The sequence below is a fragment of the Mesocricetus auratus genome, unplaced genomic scaffold (genome assembly GCF_017639785.1).
Source record: "Mesocricetus auratus isolate SY011 unplaced genomic scaffold, BCM_Maur_2.0 Super-Scaffold_100691, whole genome shotgun sequence".
Lineage (NCBI taxonomy): Eukaryota > Metazoa > Chordata > Mammalia > Rodentia > Cricetidae > Mesocricetus > Mesocricetus auratus.
Window position 1 is genome coordinate 6,698,974 of NW_024429267.1, and position 18,860 is coordinate 6,717,833.

General features: G+C 46.5%; 1 protein-coding gene across 4 annotated transcripts in view; it reads left to right on the forward strand.

Moving 5' to 3' along the window:
- The first annotated feature begins 5,974 nt into the window (after positions 1 to 5,974).
- Positions 5,975 to 18,860, forward strand: part of Ca12 (carbonic anhydrase 12) — a 67,131-nt gene continuing 54,245 nt past the window's right edge. For 2 of the 4 annotated variants that reach the window (XM_005075510.4, XM_005075509.4), the window contains exons 1-2: positions 5,976 to 6,224; positions 9,600 to 9,620. In XM_005075510.4, the coding sequence (XP_005075567.1) occupies positions 6,140 to 6,224; positions 9,600 to 9,620 (106 nt within the window). In that variant the 5' untranslated portion in view covers positions 5,976 to 6,139. Of the gene's footprint in view, positions 6,225 to 9,599; positions 9,621 to 18,860 lie in introns of all 4 variants that reach the window. The other 2 variants (XM_021230361.2, XM_005075511.4) reach the window with 2 other exon arrangements.

An 18,860-nucleotide genomic window follows, 5' to 3' on the forward strand; every position in this document is an offset into this window, starting at 1 on the left:
TAGGACCAAGAATGGGATTGAGATGCAAGCTCTTCTCTCCTGGGCATTTCTGTCTGTTCCACTCAGTGGACATCGTCAGATTTGCTATTAGGACTATTTGCTGCGTGTTTCGCTTACACACTTGCGGGAGTGTGAACTGTCACTGCACTGTGAAGAGAAGACATGCTTTGGACTGAGTTCAAGAACAGGATCTGAGACTCCTGAGGTTAGAGGAGAATGAATCCAGCCTTAAGGTGTGCAGGGAGAGGTGGCTGCAAGAAGCCCATGCCCCAACTGTTAAATTATATCTCCAGAGCCAAGGTGTCTTCATGTCAGCTAACCATGGTTTTCTAGTTACTTGGTAAGATGTAAAGAATACTGTGCACCAAGGTTTGTTCTCTTAAAATGATAGATTACCCTGCATGTAGAACTGTGAACTTTATGGTTTTTAAACTGGTTATGCACAGTATTTTATAAAGATCCTGGTTAACAGCCATCATCCCACATTCAACAGGAGTAGTAGCCAGAAGATGCAGTGGACAAGTAATTGGAACTGGGGCAGCTCCATGGTAATTGGAGGCAGGAATGGGGTGAGAATTCCCACACTGGGACCCAGTTTTCATTTTCTTAGACTAGAAAATTAAAGCTGAGATTCTACCAGCTTCCTTTTATATCAACCTCATTCTTAGGAGCAATACGTGTGTGTGTGTGTGTGTGTGTGTGTGTGTGTGTGTGTGTGTGTGTGTGTGAGAGAGAGAGAGAGAGAGAGAGAGAGAGGCAGAGAGACAGAGACAGAGAGACAAAGAGACAGAGAGACAGAGAGACAGACAGAGACAGAGATACAGAGAGAGAGACAGAGACAGAGAGGGAAGAAAGGAGAGAGAGAGAGGTGTTTGACTTTTTTCAAAGCACTTTTGTTACATATTCAGGCATCTGTACTGGCCTGCCCTTGGGGTTCAGACAGGACACATCCTCAGCTGCAGCCAATAAAGCACCACCTGTGCACATTTACTACATTTTGTTTCAAAAGGGCCCTGACCACTTTCTGTTTTTTCTTTTTCACTCTCTCTCTTTCTGCTTCTCTCTCTCTGCCTCTGCTTCTCTCTTCTCTCCTGTCCCTCCTGTCCACAGAGGCTGGTCTCCCCTCCCCCCTTTTCCCATCAACTTTCCCCCAATAAAACCCCTCCACCTAAGCTCTGTCCATGCCATCTGTCTCTGGAGCTCTGCTTTTTAAAATTACAACTTATACATATAGCCTCAAAAGAATATTAGAGACATTCTTATTCTAGCTAAGAGATCAGAAAACAGAGGTATCCAGGGCAGGAGGCTTGTGAAGGTCCCAGTGCTGGTTCCTGGCAGAGCCAGGAGTTTGGCACTATCTACTCCAGGTCATACTGTTCTCTTATTGATCCTGCCTGAAACTGAGCAGAGTAGCTATGGTTCACACAGAGGTTATGAAACCATGCCATTGTTGCATGGTGTGAATGAAGCTATAAAACTCACTGAATTTTTGCGTCCAAATCAATGAGTCTGCACAAGTTTTGACACAGAAGTTGCTTTAGCTTCTGCCCAGTTAAAGAAGGTAAGCTTAGCCTTTTCTTTCTTCTTCCTTCCCTGCTTCCCCCTGCCCCCTCCCTCTTCTAATTCCTCCTCCTCTGCCCCCACCCCTTCTTTCCTGGTCAGAGCACAGGCCATTAATAGAACAAGGAGCTGTGTAGAGGGCTCATGTTCTCCTTTGCTGGGGAACTGTGGAATCAGAGCTCTGAGGTTTCGAGTTCCTTCTACCACATTTTATCAGATGCTGTGTTGATCAGGGGACACTCCATCTCCATCTCTGCCCTCTGGGGCTTAAAGAGGAAGACACAGCCATGTCCCCTGCTGAGAACAGATTGTTGGAATTGGCACACCTCGCCTCTGATCAGCAAACACAGAACTATAACATCTAGGAAATTAGAGAACCCATATCTCAGAGGAATCCAAAAATAAAACAGCTCCATCTGAAGCATTGGTAGGGTAGCCATGGAAAAAGCCTGTCTTGGAGATAGAATTATCTGGGTCAAGAAAACAATCTTTGCCCATTCAAAAGCTTTATAATCTGTGTCAAGAAAGGCTTGAGCTACAAGCCTCAGATTCCTAAACCTAGTGCTACCCCACAGGTGACTTTAAGAATAAAGTGTCACACATTGCTACATGAACAGTAGACAATCAGTGTTAGTTTTCCTCCATGCAGTCCTTTCTTTGGCTCCATACAAAGATGAATTGTCCCAATTAAGTGACACTGTTTATGGAGTTTATCCCTACCTTAAGAAATGAAATTCTTGGGACTGGAGAGAAAACTCAATGGTTAAAATCATGTACTGCTCTCAAAGAAGACTGTCTTCCATTCCCAGCACCCACGTGGGGAAGCTCCAGCTCCAGGATCTACCAACACCCCCTTCTGACTTCCGTACACACCTGTACTCATGTGTACATATCCTCCTCCCCTGACTCCTATACATACTTTTAATAGAAGAAAAAGAGTTCTCAATATCTAGCCACTCCATATGAAAGGCTAACAGCTTATAGACTAGGCAAATGCCCAACAGCAGCTGCCTTGGGAAGGAGGAGCCTGGTAATAGCTGTTATTTCAAAGGGTTTATGAAGTCATGGAATCTGATTTCACACTGATGATGTCTTCTGTCAGCAGTCTCCGACAGAAGGAGGCCTTCTGGGTTATACGGCTACCTTCCATTGCACCATTCCAATTATAACCCTGTGTTATTTGTGTGATCATTTGCTCTCCACTTGTGTGCCCTCCAAGAACAAGACCTTGCCTAGCACTGTCCCTGCCACATAGCAAATGAATGAATGAATGAATGAATGGACAAAAATGTTTTCACTCACTTGTCCCTCCTTCTAGCTCTATATAGGTTCTGTTAGGCAACCAGGGGCAGGGCTTACTCCTCTTACAGACAGGAACATTGCGTGAAGCGGGTGGCACAGCTGTTTCAGCCCAGACCTCTAGATAGCCAATTGGTGCTCTTACCCAGACATTCACACTCCAGCCTGGCCCACGGGTCTGTTCAGATGTAGCATTAAACAGTGCTGTTCCCTGGGTCCATTACCACATTTTATGCACAGAAGAGCCCAATCCTGAATCAATGAGTGATGGGCTGTTCATTGGCAGGCAGCAACCCCATCTGATGATGTCAAAGCTGGTCCTCATTTGTAGAGATACACAAGTTTCAGCAAACAGGAAAAAGATACCCGGAGCTGGGGATGTAAACTGGTTAGGGACTCATTGTTCAGCTCGACTCACTTTTAAAGTTTGTTCATTCTATCCATTTCAGTTTGCTTTCCCCACTTCTGATCCTTTAAAAACATTTCCCCCTCAAATTCACTCTAAGTCTTTATGGCAATTCTCTGCCCTTTTTCTTTCTTTTGAAACAAGGTCTCAGTATATAGCCTTTGCTGGCCTGTAGCTCATTTTGTAGACCAGGCTAGTCTTGAACTCACAGAGATCTGCCTACCTTTGTTTCACAAGTGCTGGGATTAAAGACACATGCCACCACGTCTGGCCCTTTCTTTTTAAACACTTTATTATTACTACTATTATTATTATTATTGTTTGTGTGGGGCTAAGAGACAAGCATACATGTCTCATCCAAAGCTTTGGTGAGTAGCCATGGAAAAAGCCTGTCTTGGAGATAGAGTTATCTGGGTCAAGAAAACAATCTTTGCCCATTCAAAAGCTTTGTGAATCTGTGTCAAGAAAGGACTGAGTGAGCTTCTACAAGCCTCAGATTCCTAAACCTAGTGCCACCCCACAGGTGACTTTAAGAATGAACAGTAGACAATCAGTATTAGTTTTCCTCCATGCAGTCCTTTCTTTGGCTTCACACAAAGATGAATCGTCCCAACTAAGTGACACTGTTTATGGAGATTACGAAATTTTGGGGGCTGGAGAGAAAACTCAGTGGTTAAAACCATGTACTGCTCTCAGAGAGGACTGGCATACACGTGGAGGTCAGAGAATGCCTTAAAGAGTCAGTTCTCTTCTACAGTGGGAATCTGAGGATCAACTCAGATCGTTAGGCTCGCCCGGCGCCTTTACCCTCTGAGCCGTTTTCTCATTCCCCCCTCCAGTCTTACCCTGCCCCTTTCTCCTTAACACAGAGTTTCCCACGAAGCTCAGAGATCTTCCTGCCACAGCTTCCCATGTGCTGAGACTTCAGGGATAACCCACCACACTGAACTTTAGCTTATATTCTTGATTCTCTTTCGTTAACCACTCTTTTCCTATTAGTCAGCTTTCTGATAGAGGCACAATAAACACACACAAATTTTCTCTGTATGAAACGAGTTTATGATCTAGTCTTATTGTTTTATTACATCCACCTTTCTATCCTTTCACCTCTCCGTCTTTGGGGATCCTTTTAAAGTGGACATTTCAGGAGGAGTTGAACTGAACATCTTCTGACATACTGAAAAACAGCCAGTGTGGCATTGGCACAGACAGGTGTCCGGGCATGGTCCAGTTTGCCTGGAACTAGTCGTGGCTTCACTTGACCCAGAGTCCACATCCCCGAACTTCTGGGGGTCTCCCTGGCTCTCATGCTCCCTAGTTCATTTCACCTTCTAAAGACACTGCCTAGATCACTCCAGAGCTCACCCAAGGCCATTTATCATGGAGAAAAGGTCACCCTTAAGCTTATTGTGGTCTGGAAATGCTTGAGACAAAATTGTCATTGTAACAACTTCCTTGAAGAGATTTCAAGCCCTTTATTACCCACACAATAGCTGGGCTGTTAGGGACAGAACAGTAACACCCCTTGAAATGCAGGTAGCACCTACTTCCTGGTGGTTCTCAGCTGCTCATCCCCTCCAAGTTCTAGGTGAACAAGTGGCTTCATTAGTCACCAAGGCCAGCTTGAGTCTGTGTAGGCTGAGTATCAACAGACAGAGACTGGAGAGGGCTGCACTGGTTGCCTTGGTACAGAGAAGAAGGCATGATGAGCCAGGTTACTGAGCCATGTGGGTAGGCAGTAGGGGGTCAGGGTTCCTAGGGAAGGTAACCAGGACCCTCATCTGGAGGGGTACAGAGACACATGGAAGACCCAGGGATGCAGGAAGCAGAAACAGTCTCAGGGTTGGGAATAACAAACAGAAGATACAGGAAATAAGGGTGGGGGCAGCAGGGCAGCAGCTCATTAAGACTTAGCTGGACATGGGATAAATACGAAGGTCAGAATGGCGTGCTTTCATCCAGCATAAGTGTGCATATTGCAAAGCAGGCAGAGATATGAGAAAGTGGGTGGAAGCAGCAACAGGTGGTAAACCTGCACTGCACACAGCTTCAGGTGGTAAACCTGCACTGCACACAGCTTGGCCACTGACCCAGACTGAGACACACAACCCTAGCCCAGTCTCGGATGCTTTTAGACATCCAATAACGATGCAAGGCCTTTTCTTTCACTACTGCTTTAAGAGGGCACCTTCTCCTGCAGCTTCCTACTGAGGATGGGCAGATACTGTGAGCCAGCCTTTTCCTGGGGGAAATTCTAATCGCAGTAAAGCTCTTCATTCATGTGTTTCCCATTATACTATTTTCCTATTCGCAGTCTCTTTGTGGTTTTATTGAAAGGAGCTTAATCTGGATATGCTGTGCAATTCACAGCTACTTAGCTAACCCGTGTCCAGACCATGCAGGAGCATTCAGTCGCTGATGGAAGCCTTGGCTCAAACAGGGTCCTAGGAGTGGGGATTTCAAATAAGGTCAGTGACACACCACGGCCACATTCAGTGAAGTGATGCATGGTCCCCAGACTTCTCACAGCTCCCTGGGAGAACTGGCTCCCCAGGTGGTCCAGAGGACCGGCCAAAGGGCCATTGAAGGCCACTTAAGTTAGGACTGCAACTCACCTAGGACCTGGGGCTCTCGGGTAGACTGGGCGTTTTGCCCCCGCCCCCTTGCACGATGACATCATGTTTGGGGGTTGAGTCGCAGCTTAAAAAGCAGCCTGTGAGCAGCCTAGAGCCTACACTGCAGACTGCCCACAAGCACGCTGTGGTCCCAGGCTGGGCGCATGCTGCGCTGGTGCACCCCAGTCAGCTCCAAGCCTCAGCTCCAAGTGCCTCACAGCCCGAGAGCCAGCGGCAGCCTTGAGTCGCCAGGACAAAGATGCCCCACCGCAGCCTGCACGCGACCATAGTCCTCCTGCTGGTGATCCTAACTGTGCAGCCTTCCAGCTCGGCCCCACTCAACGGTAAAGTTTCTGCTTGCTTTTTTTAAGAGTCCTGCACAATCAGCCATGCCTGGGCAGAAGGATTTCTTGCCAGGCTCTTGCAAGATAAAATAAAATCACTACTGAGGGAGCAGGGAAGGAGCCCATTTTAAAGGAAGGATGCCTGCGTTTCGTTTAGGATGCACAATTTACTGAGGTTTTTAATGGTGCTTTGTGCACAGTTGGCCTTACTCGTTTGCTTTTTACTGAGCACACTAGCTTTGGAGCACACTAGCTTTGGAGATGAGGCTTGTTAACTTGTTAGCCAGAATCCCGGAACCACCTGCAGAGCGCTGAGAAATGTCTGGCTTCCTGAGTGGTGCTAGAGATTGGCAAGAAGGGAAGTCAGGCTGGTCTTGAGAACCCTCAGACAGAAGCAGTTAACCTCCATGTCAAAGGGATAAGGTAGCCCATCCTTAATCATTGTCTTTCCCCTAGAGGACTCTACTACCCTGAACCTACATGTGTGTGCACCCCTATTTCTAATTGTGATAAGGGCTGAACTCCAAAGGGCAAGGGTGCTGAGTAGGGTGTTGGGTTGAGGTGGGGAGAGGAACCTGAGCTGTGGGCTCATGTCCGAAGCCTGGTTAATTAACTCCCTTAGAACAAGAAAGGGATGCGAGCTACTCTTCTTAGGGAGAGGACAGTGACTAGGTCTTGCTTGTGACAATCTCCACATCGTGGTGATGCTTGTGGGTATACAGTTCCTGGGATGCAACATTTATGGAAAGGACCAAGAGTGACCATAATGGCTGAAAAAAATCGGCCCCCTCCCTCTCTGCTAGGCAGTAGGGAGAGAGCTTCCTTCTCCTCAGAGGATGTCACTGCCTGTGGGAAAGGCCAGACCTGTGGGTAACAAGCTACCTACCCCTTTGCTGAATCTTCATTTGCTGGCTGGCAGGGTCTGCCTACTGTCACCTTCCCCATGCAGTCAGGAAGAAGCAGGAGGTGAGAGAAGTTCCCACAAATGGGGATCAATTTTGAAAACTGCTAACTTTGGCTAACTGCTAACTCTCAAGCAATCTATGGAGACCGAAGTTCACCAGAAGTCTTTTAGTACTGAGCACCTCACATAGGAGAGATGGGCTTTCTACTGATTTTTTTCCTCCAAGTTTGGGGCTCCCTCTCTGACAGCTACTCCCCATTGTTCTCCTTGTTGGCCCCTTCTCTCCTCATCTTCCCAAGTGCCTTGGGGGAGCTCGCAGTTAACTAACACCCACTTCCACCACACACTGAGCTGTCTTAGCTACCTCTAGGTTCTAAGCTTTTACACTGCTATTTATTGGACCAGTTTCCTGGCTGCCTTGCTCCTGAGTCAAACAAAACTCACAGAGGCGGACAGAAGGCCAGCTAATCCAAAGTTGGGGCTGGAGGGTTAGCTGAGTAAGGGGTCAAAGTATGCTCTGCTGAGACTTGGGGGACTGAAATTCATCACCGTTGCAAGAAAAGCCCTTGGTCCAGGGGTGGGAGGAGCGGAAGGTGAAGCTGAAGGTCTTTTGGAGACAGCGTGGAGCTCTTTGTTACTATGACTGAGGGACACTTCAGAGAGCTCAGCTGAGCCTGCTGTGTCTGAACTGGAGGTGGAGGGCTGTTCAGGCTCGTGCTGCCTGGATGTAGTGTCATTAGCACCTGGAAGTTGCTAGCCCCCAAGGCAGAAAGCAGGCAGGGCAGGACCCTGAACCCCTCCCTGGCCTGGACTTTGCTAAATACCCTTTCCTTGGGGCATCTCCCTGCCCAATGCCAGCTGGGTTTGCAGGCTCCAACAAGAACCTCTGAGCTGCCCAGACCCAGCTTTTTTTTTTTTTTTTTGGAAAGGTAATGGTTCTATTCTAGGAGGAGCTTGGCCCCCTTAGGAAACTCCTGAAATTCATGGGAACATGGTACATGAGTGACAAATGTGCCAAGACTGTTAGTAGGCACACGGTCTAAGACAGGCCACTTTACATCACCTGTGAAAACTAAGTTCTTCTCCTCCAAGGTGGGATATCAATAAATAGTGCTTGGCTCTACAAAACCTGAATGGGGACAATATAAACATGTTTCCTAAGGTGGAGAAAATACTCAAAGAACTATTTAAAAGGATCCAAAATGGTTGTCCTAGGACACAACTAAATGGCATGTGACTTTCAGGGGGCTGATACTGGTTAAAAAGCCTTGTAGAACCATCTGACTCTAAACTATGACAGATGTCTCATTTGATCAAAATTACCAGTTAGCTTTGAAAATTAAAAACAAAATTAACTTGGAGGCAAAGCCATTAAACAAGACAATAATAGCAACAATGGGGGTGGGGAGGAGTTCAAGGTTCTCTTTCAGCTTTTAAAAACCACCATAGGCTTGAGTAGGAAATTCCTGCTCACGGTGAGTGGCCAGATCCTTGACACTACATTTTATTGGGAGACAAAGGGGAGGCCAGTTCTTAGTCTTCCAGCTGCTCCTCCCAACCACAGAAACTTAGAGATGCCAGGAGAGAGGTGGTTAGGAGTTGTATTGTCCCTAGTTGGATGTGTCAGTCTTACCACAGAAATGTGGCTTTACAAGTTACCGAATCAAACTTTGTATTTGATGGTTAAGTCTTCTTCCAGAAGGAAGGTGAACATGAGCAGCTGGGTGACAGGAGGGGAGAGTGCTGCAGCAACTGTTCAAAGATATCGTTTGAAGGAGGAGTGGAGGACCTGTGTGACGTGTGAAAGGGGTAGAGTGGGAGACGGTGGGTGACTCAGGTTATATTCCTGTCGGAGTCTCTCCTCCACGTTCCTGCCACTGCTGGCATCCAAACTCAGAGGCGGATGGTAGCTCAGCTCCCTTGGGGGAAAACACCTTCCACTGGCAGGGAGTTTTCTGCTCTCCTGGTACTGATGTATGAGTTCTCCAAGACAAGTTGTCAAGTAGATAAAAGCAAGATGCCAAATAATGTCTCTAGTAGGGGAGGGAAGAGAACTCGTGGATGTGTAGCCCATTGTGAGGGACCCACCATCACCCCATACACAAGGTATCTACCGGAAGAGGGAAGGGAGGGTAGGAGAGAGAACTTCCACTGGAAGAATATTTTGATGGTTTCAGGGTTTCAAGTTACATGGAATTCCCTGCTCAGTTAATAATGTTTGGCTTTTCTAAGATGTCTGGGGGTGGCATCTATTCCAGATGCCCCTCCTGAGTCCACAAACTCCCCATCCTGAGCTCTGTGTGGAGCACAGCTCTGAGGAGTCATGGTTCTGGCTCCAAAACAGAAGTTCATATTTGGGGGCACTGACTTCCTTTTCAGTGTCACCCTCTTAAAAACTAAATGTGCAGTGTCTTCCCGGCTCTGTCAGTGCCGTTGTATTGTACTTATTTGTTTCTTTCTGTCTTTTATAGGATCCAAGTGGACTTATGTTGGTAAGTAGAGATTTTAAATATATTTTTTGGGAGATGACTGTATTTAATAAGAAACCTAGAAACTGGTTGAGGTTATTTGGGGTGTGGTTGGGGAAAGCTGGGTATCATAGAGAATGGACCCTCCTCAGAATTACATTGTGCACTCTTTCCAGACAGAAAGACTGACATAGGCACCTGAGCTGTGAGACTCAGTAGTAGAGAATGGACCCTCCTCAGAATTACATTGTGCATTCTCTCCAGACAGAAAGACTGACATAGGCACTTGAGCTGTGAGACTCAGTAGTGAGACTTCCAAATTCCAGTAAGAATTTCTCCCAGACCTCCAGCTACATGGGCCCTGGCAGGAGAGAAACCTTCCTCCTCCCAGGACGTCTTTCCTACAATAAACAAAGAAGAAAGGGCTCCTTTCTGGAAATTTGGCGCAGGCCCTAGAACTTAAGCTGTCAGTGGATCTGAAATTAACTTCTAGTGGCCATGTTGTAAGCAAGTCATGGATGCAGAGATGATGGTCAGTCCTTAGTGAAGACTTACGTTAAATATGGTCCAGGGCTTCTATGGGACTGGGTCAAGAACATGCTGGCCAGTCTGGTCAGCCTGCAAGACAACTGGTGGGTGACATTGTTCAGTGAACTGGCAATGTCACCACTAGCTGGAGTGGGACTGGGAAGGCAGGCACTTGGTCGGCCCTCTGGCAGGCACAGGAAGTTAGTGATCTTTTGATAAGGACAGAGTCATAGACCCTGCACAAGATACAGCATAGAAGTGACCTCACTGGCCCAGACGAAAGCAGAGGTGTGCTAACATTAGCACCAGGAAATGCAGTGGCTATGGGGTGGTGACAGTCAGAGAGATTGGTTATGAAAGCAGAAGCGTACTGTCTGACCTTCATGTGCAAGGATTAGCCTGGAATGTTCTGGTAGCCCAGGAAGCATAGAAAAGTCACTGAACCTATAGAAAAGCACATTCTCCCAGGCCGAACCTCCAGGTACTCTGCACCCCACCCCCCAGCACTGCATAGCTCCTCTATTACTAACATCCTTTATGTACTTATTATGTGCTAGAAACGTTACTAGGTGGGTGGGTAATTAGAAGGGTATGCTGAGCTCTGTAGCTGGGAATCACTAAAGTTCATAATTCAAAGCAGAACATAATAGGTAGTAGCAGCAGATTGCAAATGTATGGTCCAGGGCTCTGATTGTCAGAGGAGAGATCCAGAGCTGGAAGTCACTAGACTTCCTGAAGGAACCAGGCTTCTATCTGGGCCTTAAGAGAACGGGAGGCCTGGGGAAGGTGGGGGATGCACTGTTGGCCCAGGTACCAAGGGCATCACATGGACAGAGGGGAGGCTGAGCAAGCTGGAATTGGAAGGATGTGCATGGAGAAGGGTTTATAGAAGAGTCATGTGTTTGGAGGTCAGAAAGATTGGGTCAAGCAGAGGTAGCCAGAAAATTCCAACTTGTTCTGCTTGCAGTGGGGCAGGGCAGAGAACAGATCTGGGTTTTAGGAAGAAGGCAGTTAGACAGATTGGAGGGAGACAGGAAAGAGTTGGGCTTTTGGGGAAACTCTGTTCTGTTCCCTGTCTTCATACCTACCTTACAAAAGGACAGAGTGAGAGTCCACCAAAGGAAGAATAGACATAGTGGCCCCTCAGTCTGTGTGCCTGTGTAAACATGTATGCGCATGTGTGTGTCACTTGGATTCTGTGATTCTCAGGAAGCTGATTGGGCCCTCTGGGCTTCACTTGCTCCATGTGCAACCCTGGGGGTGGAGTTATCTAGACCAGTGTTCCTCGGTCTACAACTTGGCATCAACTACATCAGAATCTTCTGGCGTTCCTTCTGAAAATGCAAGTTTCTGGGTCTCAGTCTGTATGTAAGGAGGGACTTGAGAAAGCTGCATTTTTAAAAACATTCCCCAAGACACAGAATTATTTGTTTATTCATGGCGTGCTGAGGATCTAACTCAAGGCCTCTAGAATCTAGATGAACACTGACCACTGAGTCATACTTCAGGCCTTAGACATTCTCATGTCTGCCACTAAAGGACTCTATGCAGACACTTCCCAAGATCCTTCTAGCCGGAGAGTCAGTGCTAACTTGTCCCACTGATTGTGCTGGCATCTCTTACACAGAGGAAACTTCTAGAAGTATGTGGAAAATAATTCTTCTCCTGTCCCTGGCACTGAGCCTCATGGTAGAGCTCCAGACGTAGGACCATCTTCCAGCCAGGATGGGCCAAGTCCTGCCCATCTGTTCCTGGGATGGCTTTAGAATTCTGAGACTCCATCATGAGAGAAGAAAGGTGATACAACCTGCTCCCCTACCAGTCCTGACTTAAAGACAGAGCCCATCCTCCCTGTAGAGCTGGTCACTTGACCTGTTCAACTGCTGAGTGACTGACTTGCAAGTTAGGCTGTCATGTGAGCAGAGGACAAACTCCAGCCCAGTAAAGCAAATCTGTGGCTGAAAGTCAGAAGAGGGGGTGTTCTGGGGGTGGTGAGGAGGTGACTGGGAAGTGACATCCGGGGTAGCTGGGTGTATTTAGTTCCTTGACATGGGCACTGTGTTCAGCTTATGGAAATTCACCAAGCTGTTGGCTTATGATAAACGCACTTGCTTGTATGTACATCAGGTTTGATGCAAGAACTGAAAATTTCCAGCTAGTTGGTAGAGTCAGTTTCCCCAGATAGGCAGGTTTCGATAGTCTTATATCAAGAACACAACAAAAATCCCTTTGTGGGCTGGAAAGATGACTCAGCGGGCAAAGGTGTCTACAGCGAAGCCTGACAATTTGAGTTTGCTCAGGTGGGATCCACATGATGGAATGAGAGAACCGACTCTTCTTGCAAGTTGTCTTCTAATCTCTCTATATGCACCATGATGTATGTGCATGCATATGCGTGGGCTTGAGCACACACACACACACACACACACACACACACCCCACACAAATCCAGTGTATTTGAAACAATGAGGCAACCAAAAAGGAATGTCAGTACTGAAAATAATGAACCAAGAGCAGAGAATGGTCATGGTGTTGACATCTGATGGTACCAGACATTGTTTGGTTGTCTATAGATTTGATGTAGCTTGAAAAAGATTCAGGCAAATCACAATATTGGGGAACATGGACACCAAGGCCTCCCCTGGAGAGTTCCACTTCCCTTCAAGTCATCACTCACAGAGTATCTACAAGGCTAGCCTCTCCATCTTGTCGTGTGGGATTTGGGATCAATGGGGGCTTGACTGTGTTGGGGGCAATGGTACAGTAGAACATTGGTCTTCCTGTCAGCTTAGTGATAGCTTGGACAGTCTTTGGCTTGGGGAAGATTTGGTGTGTCCCAGGCACTGCCATGCATTGCCAACACCGCTGTCCTTTCTCCAAGTCTTTGTTCCTCCCTCACACAATGGATTCTCCATTCTGAAAAGTTTCCTTTGGAGGGCAGGGGAGATGGCTCATTTAGTAAAGTGCTTACCACACAAGCGTTAAGGTTCTCCCTAGAACCACATAAGATCTGGGAGTGGTGACACTTTTGTAATCCAAGTGCTGGAGAGACAAAGACAGACAGATCCCTGGGGCTTACTGGCTAGCTAACCCAGCCCAATTGCTTAACCCCAGGTCCCACGGAGAGACCGTTGAGATTGCTCATCTTGCGCACACATGAACACGAACACACAGAGAATTCCCTTTGGAAATCAGGCTGGGATCCTCCATAGCAATTGACATCGCATTCACATCCTTCACGTCCTGCAGGCCCTGCCTCCACCTGCCCTCTGCCTGCCTCTGCTGGAATACAAAGCTGTTGCCAACACATGTGCCCTGGGGCCCTGCACGCTCTCTTTAAGTCTTTCTTAGACTTTAAGACCCAGAGATGGAACACAGGAAAGAAGTCTGGAAAGCCAACTTTTCTTTCTACCCTACAGCAGGGATGTAGACCCATGTGGCCCCACCCCCAAACTGCAGTAATAAGTGCAGGCCTGTTGAAGCCAAAGGAAGGGCCGAAAATGGCAGCCGGGGGCACATGCAATTACAAGGCATATTTAATTAAGGGGGTGCATGTCTTTTTCCAGTGTCCCACAGCTGCCATCCTGAGCATGAATAAAGGCGCAAAGCACTCTTTGGAGGCTGGAAAAGGCCAGGCATGTTTTTCCTATTAGAGAACTCAATCTTGCCCCTGTGCTGGGGGATTTCTCTGAGACCAGCAATCTGACCCTCTCTCATTTATTCAATCTGGGCTCCAGTCCCAGTTACTGCTAATTAAAGTGGTGGCATGCAGGGCCTGTTGGGATGTGGTGTGGCCTGCCCACTTGCAAGGGGCCTCATTCTTCCTGGGTTGCAGAACTGGGGCTTGAGTGTGTCCTGGAGACTCTTGGTCTGCAGCTCCCCAAATTCCTGTGTCTTAATGACTACAGCTGGCCTTGGAGAGGACACAGATGGCAGTATTCATCCTTACAGTTGGGTGTGATGACTGGGTGGTGGGGGTTGGCAGAAAACTGGGACATGGAAGTGAGGTGATTCCAGGAGCCAGAAGATCTTGAACACATCCACTAGGTCACTTTCTGTTTGGCTGGTGTTAGGAAAGTGACTTGAGTGTTCTGTGCCTCAGTTCCTTAGCTACACAACCGGGAGTGATAGCAGCTAGCTCAGTGTTTCTCAAAGCATGGTCCTTGGGCCGAGACCATCAGCATCAATGTGACCATTAGATATGCAGGTTCTTGGCCCTTCCTCAGGGCTACCCCCCTAATCAGGAACTCTGCTGGGTAGGCTCAGTCATCATTTTAGCAAACCCTTTGTATGAGTCTGGTGTGTTCTCAAATTTGAGAACTACCCTGGGCTTCTTAGGGCTGTGGTGAGGATCAAATAAGACAATCCATGGAAAGAGACTGGCTCAAAGCTAAAATCCATGTCCTTGTCTAGTTTAATACCTGATAACACCAGAGCACCCAATGCACCCATGTGATTTCTCTATGAACTATGGTTTTTTTTTATAGCCAGTAGATATCCTTTTATATTCTGAATAAGCAAAGGATTTTTTTTGAGAAGGGAAGAATGAGACAAAAACACAAAAGAGCCTCCCAGCCCAGAATGCTCTTTCTGACTTTGTCCTTCAGACCAGGATGAAGGTGGATCTAATCTCCTGGTGCTTTCTTGGCACCTAGACACCACATATCTGGTTGCACATCCAAGGTCACTTTAGTCAAGCACCAATTTCCCAGAAAGCAGGCGCATCCTGGGCGCCTGAACCTAAAAATGAAAACAAACATGACCTGGGGCTGATGGGGCTATAAACTGCATATGTCTAGATCCTTGCAGGGTCTTCACGGCTAGAGAAGAGCGGATGCATGGTTTCCTATGTGCTTGACTAAAAGAGAGCTTTAACTTGGCAAAAGGGCTGAATCAAAAAGCTGGTGTGTGTGTGTGTGTGAGTGAGTGAGTGAGAGAGAGAGAGAGAGAGAGAGAGAGAGAGAGAGAGAGAGAGAGAGAGAGAGAGAGAGAGAGAGAGTGCATGTGTGTCTTAGTTCCAAGCAGGCACTAATAGTTCTAGTGCCTATGAATGTGTCATTGTGACAAAATGCCTAAGAAAAATACTTTTTTTGGTTTTACAAGACAGGGTTTCTCTGTAGCTTTTGGAGCCTGCCGTGGAACTCTCTCTGTAGACTAGGCTGACCTCGAACTCACAGAGATCCACCTGCCTCTGCCTCTCAAGTGCTGGGATTAAAGGTGTGTACCACCGCTGACCTGCTAACACTTTTTTTTTAAAGAAAGGATCTCCCTGTATACCTCTGGTTGGCATTGAACTTGCTGTGTAGAACAGACTGGCCTTGGACTCAGGGGATTCCCTTGCCTCTGCCTCCCAAGTACTGAGATTAAGGGCATATATTGCCACACCTGACAAGGCAAATAGCTTAACAAAGCAAAGTTGTTTTTTCTTTCTGGTTTCACAGCTTTCACCAGTTGTCTTCATTGATCTGGGCCTGCGTGAAGGAGGACACCATGGTATCACAGTAGAGAGGATGAGCTGGGGCAGGACTGCTCACTTCACTGCAGCCAGGGAACAGAGAGGCTGCAGCATCACATATACCCTTCACAGACCCTCTCTTAGTAGCCTTCTTCCTCTGTCAGTCCTGCCTTCTGAGAGCTCATTAAGCTATGAACACACTAATTACTCCAATGATGAAGTTATTGTCCTGGTGAGCTGATCACCTCTCCATAGCCCCACCAGTTGGGGACCAGATGTGGGAGAACATGTCAAATCTAATCCACAATAGCAAGGAAGAAAGTGGTGCACAGAATGCTTTAGAGAAAGCCACAGTCTGCAGGGAAGACAGGCCCTTTCTTCCTGATCATTTTCTAACCTTGCTCTGCCAGGCAACCCTGCCGTGAAGGAGTCCTGGAGTCCCAGCCAGACTTTCCCAGGGCAGCACCATGGGAGGAGGAAATAGTAAGCGCACCTGCCATGGTTCCTGTGTATCTGCCTTCCCCACATTTTAGCATTTCTGAAGCCAAGATAGGTCTTTTTTGAGACCAGAGTCTCCCTGTGTCTCTCAGGTTACCTGAATCCTGGGTTTCTTCTGCCTTAGCCTGCTGAGTTCTGGGATTAGAGGCATGCACAACCCATTGAGCTTTTAGGCATGGATCTTGTCACCATGGAAATATGGTAGCTGTTTCACAAATCTTCACTGAGAAACAGAGTTCTAGACACTAGGAATATGGAGAAAGGGTCAAAGAATGGGAAAGGCAATGCCTTGCACACACTCTGCTCACAGGGTCCAAGAAGGACAGGGACTCATTCAATTTTGAATATAGCTTTACTGAGCTTCCATCCATTCACAGCTCATACACTCAGGTAGTTTTGGGTAAATAAAGGACTTTTAGCAATGTAATTTACGTGTCCTTTTGGTTTACAGAAGTATCCCTTTACAGGGCAAGCTTTCTGAGTCCCAGCCTGTCTTTTCATTTATGCCAACCAGGAAGGAACAAATCTTGGCTGCCAACTCCTTGTGTCTATAAAGGTTGACTCAGAACTGGTATAACTCTAAGTCAGATGGTTCTGTTTAGTTCACCTTACCGTTTACAACGCTTTTGCAATCTTTTATGTGTGATTCAATTAGCTGCGGGACCTCTGGGTGGAACATGGAAGACCGTGCAGTTCTCATAGGGACACGTGCAGATTCCATACAGACAGGTCTGCTGTCCCTCTTTCCATGACACATGGTCCAGCAGAAGTGCCTTGGTCATGAAGAGAGTGGGCTTTGCTTATTGTATCCAAGGGTGATTATAGCCAATCGAGCCTGGTACTCTTCTGGAGTAGCCCCTCTTTGGAAACTACATGAGAAATGGAGAATAAAAGAGGTGACACTCAGCGTGCTGTGACAAAGCTGTCTTGTAGCAGGTCTGAGGCAGTCATGGAAGTCACTGTTTCCCTTCTTGGCTTTGGTTACCAGGAAGGCCAGAGACAAACTGTAGTTTCAGCTTGACTAAATGCCTATTTTTATTTATTTGTTTATTTATCTTTTGAAGCAAGGACTAATGTATGCCAGACTGGCCTCAAACTCACTCTATAACTGAAAATAACCTTGAATTTCTGATCTTTCTGCTTCCACCTTTCAAACACTGGGATTGCAGGTGGGTGCCACTGTGCCTGGATTTATGCAGTACTGGGGATGGAACCCAGGACTTTGTGCATGCTGGGCAAGAACCTGAGCAACTGAACTATGTCCCTAGCCAATTAATGTTTGATTTTTAAAAATTAATACATCAATGAGCTGACCACAATTTATTAGTCAAAGACTACAGGTTTCAATACACCTGAGAGAATCAGTTTACTTCATACCATAAATATTTACTGAGTGAATCATATGCCAAACATTGGGGGGAGGAAATAGACAAGCATTAGGGCTGAGCTCCGTTATGGGACTGGCAATCTGGGGAGTCAGCAAGTTACAGGTTCTTAAAACACAGAGCAGAAAGCCCGGACCCAGGAAAGGATTAGAGCAGTGGTTCTTAACCTTCCTTGTTGGGGAAGTCTTATGTCAATAAAGTACTGTTGAGCCTATAGGGAACCAAGATGGGAGGGACTAGGAGTCCAGGAGAACTCTGGGTAGGAGAAACACAAGAGAGTCGACATGTTTAATGGCGGCATAGACTTAGTAAGTCACATGTTTAATGGCGGCATCAGACTTCCTCCTACAATTCCCCTTTTAGTCTAAAAAAGGACAACTAACTTGTGTCCATGAACAAAATGTATCAAACTTCTATCTAAACCTAAACTTATCTGAAAGAAACACCCAAATATGAACACCTCCTTCCAATCCCAACTCTAAAATAATTGAAAACTAACACTAACAGGTGTACTATCTTATAATATCAATAGTAGGGAGAGGGGGCGTGGAATTCTCAAAACTACTTCCTGCTGAGATGGGACGATGATAATCTCATGGGGACCTGTGAAAAGAAAATGTTAGTATAACAAAATCTCAGTAGATCAGACAGTCTCAGTATGGCAGGAGATGCTTGATTGAAGTTCCTGACTAGGGTTCTAGTGTTGATTGAAGCTCTTATCTTGAAGCTCTGGTCAGATTGTAGAAGATGTGCTGTTTCAGTTTCTTGGTCCGGAGATGTGTAGAGTGATGTAGTTTCAAGCCAGTTTCAGGATAGTGCTTGTCAGGTGGAGTCAATGATGTGGGGCAATTCAGATGCCTCCAGTCGAATCAGGTGAAGTCAAGGAAGTGGATCCTCATTCTCTTTCGGAAGCAGTTGAAGATTGCTGTCAGGAAATCCCTTGTTCTCTGGAAAACTCAAACATTACTGTTAACAAAGAAATATTTTAACTTTCATATGTAAGCATACAGAGGAGGTGACAATAGGGAAGATGGAAAACCTGGAGGAAATTAGACTGTTCAGAAAAAGAAATCCATAGATAACAGTCCCTCATTTTTTATTTCTTCTGTCTTATATCAATGGCTCTTTGATATAATACAGAAATTAGGAATTGTATTTAAATAATATGCTTGGGTTTAGAGTAGGAGAGCCAATCCAACTCCAAAGCCAGCTTCAGTTAAATGAATGGGAACTGAGGTATGTGAAGAAATAAAGATAAAAGGATACTATGAAAAAACAATATAGAGAGATTTAGACTTTGATACCACACAGTGAGATACTGTTTGTCTGATGGTCCTCAGGGTAGCTATTCATCCTTCTACAGGAATCCATAAGTCCAGTATTCTTTGCTGAGTTTAC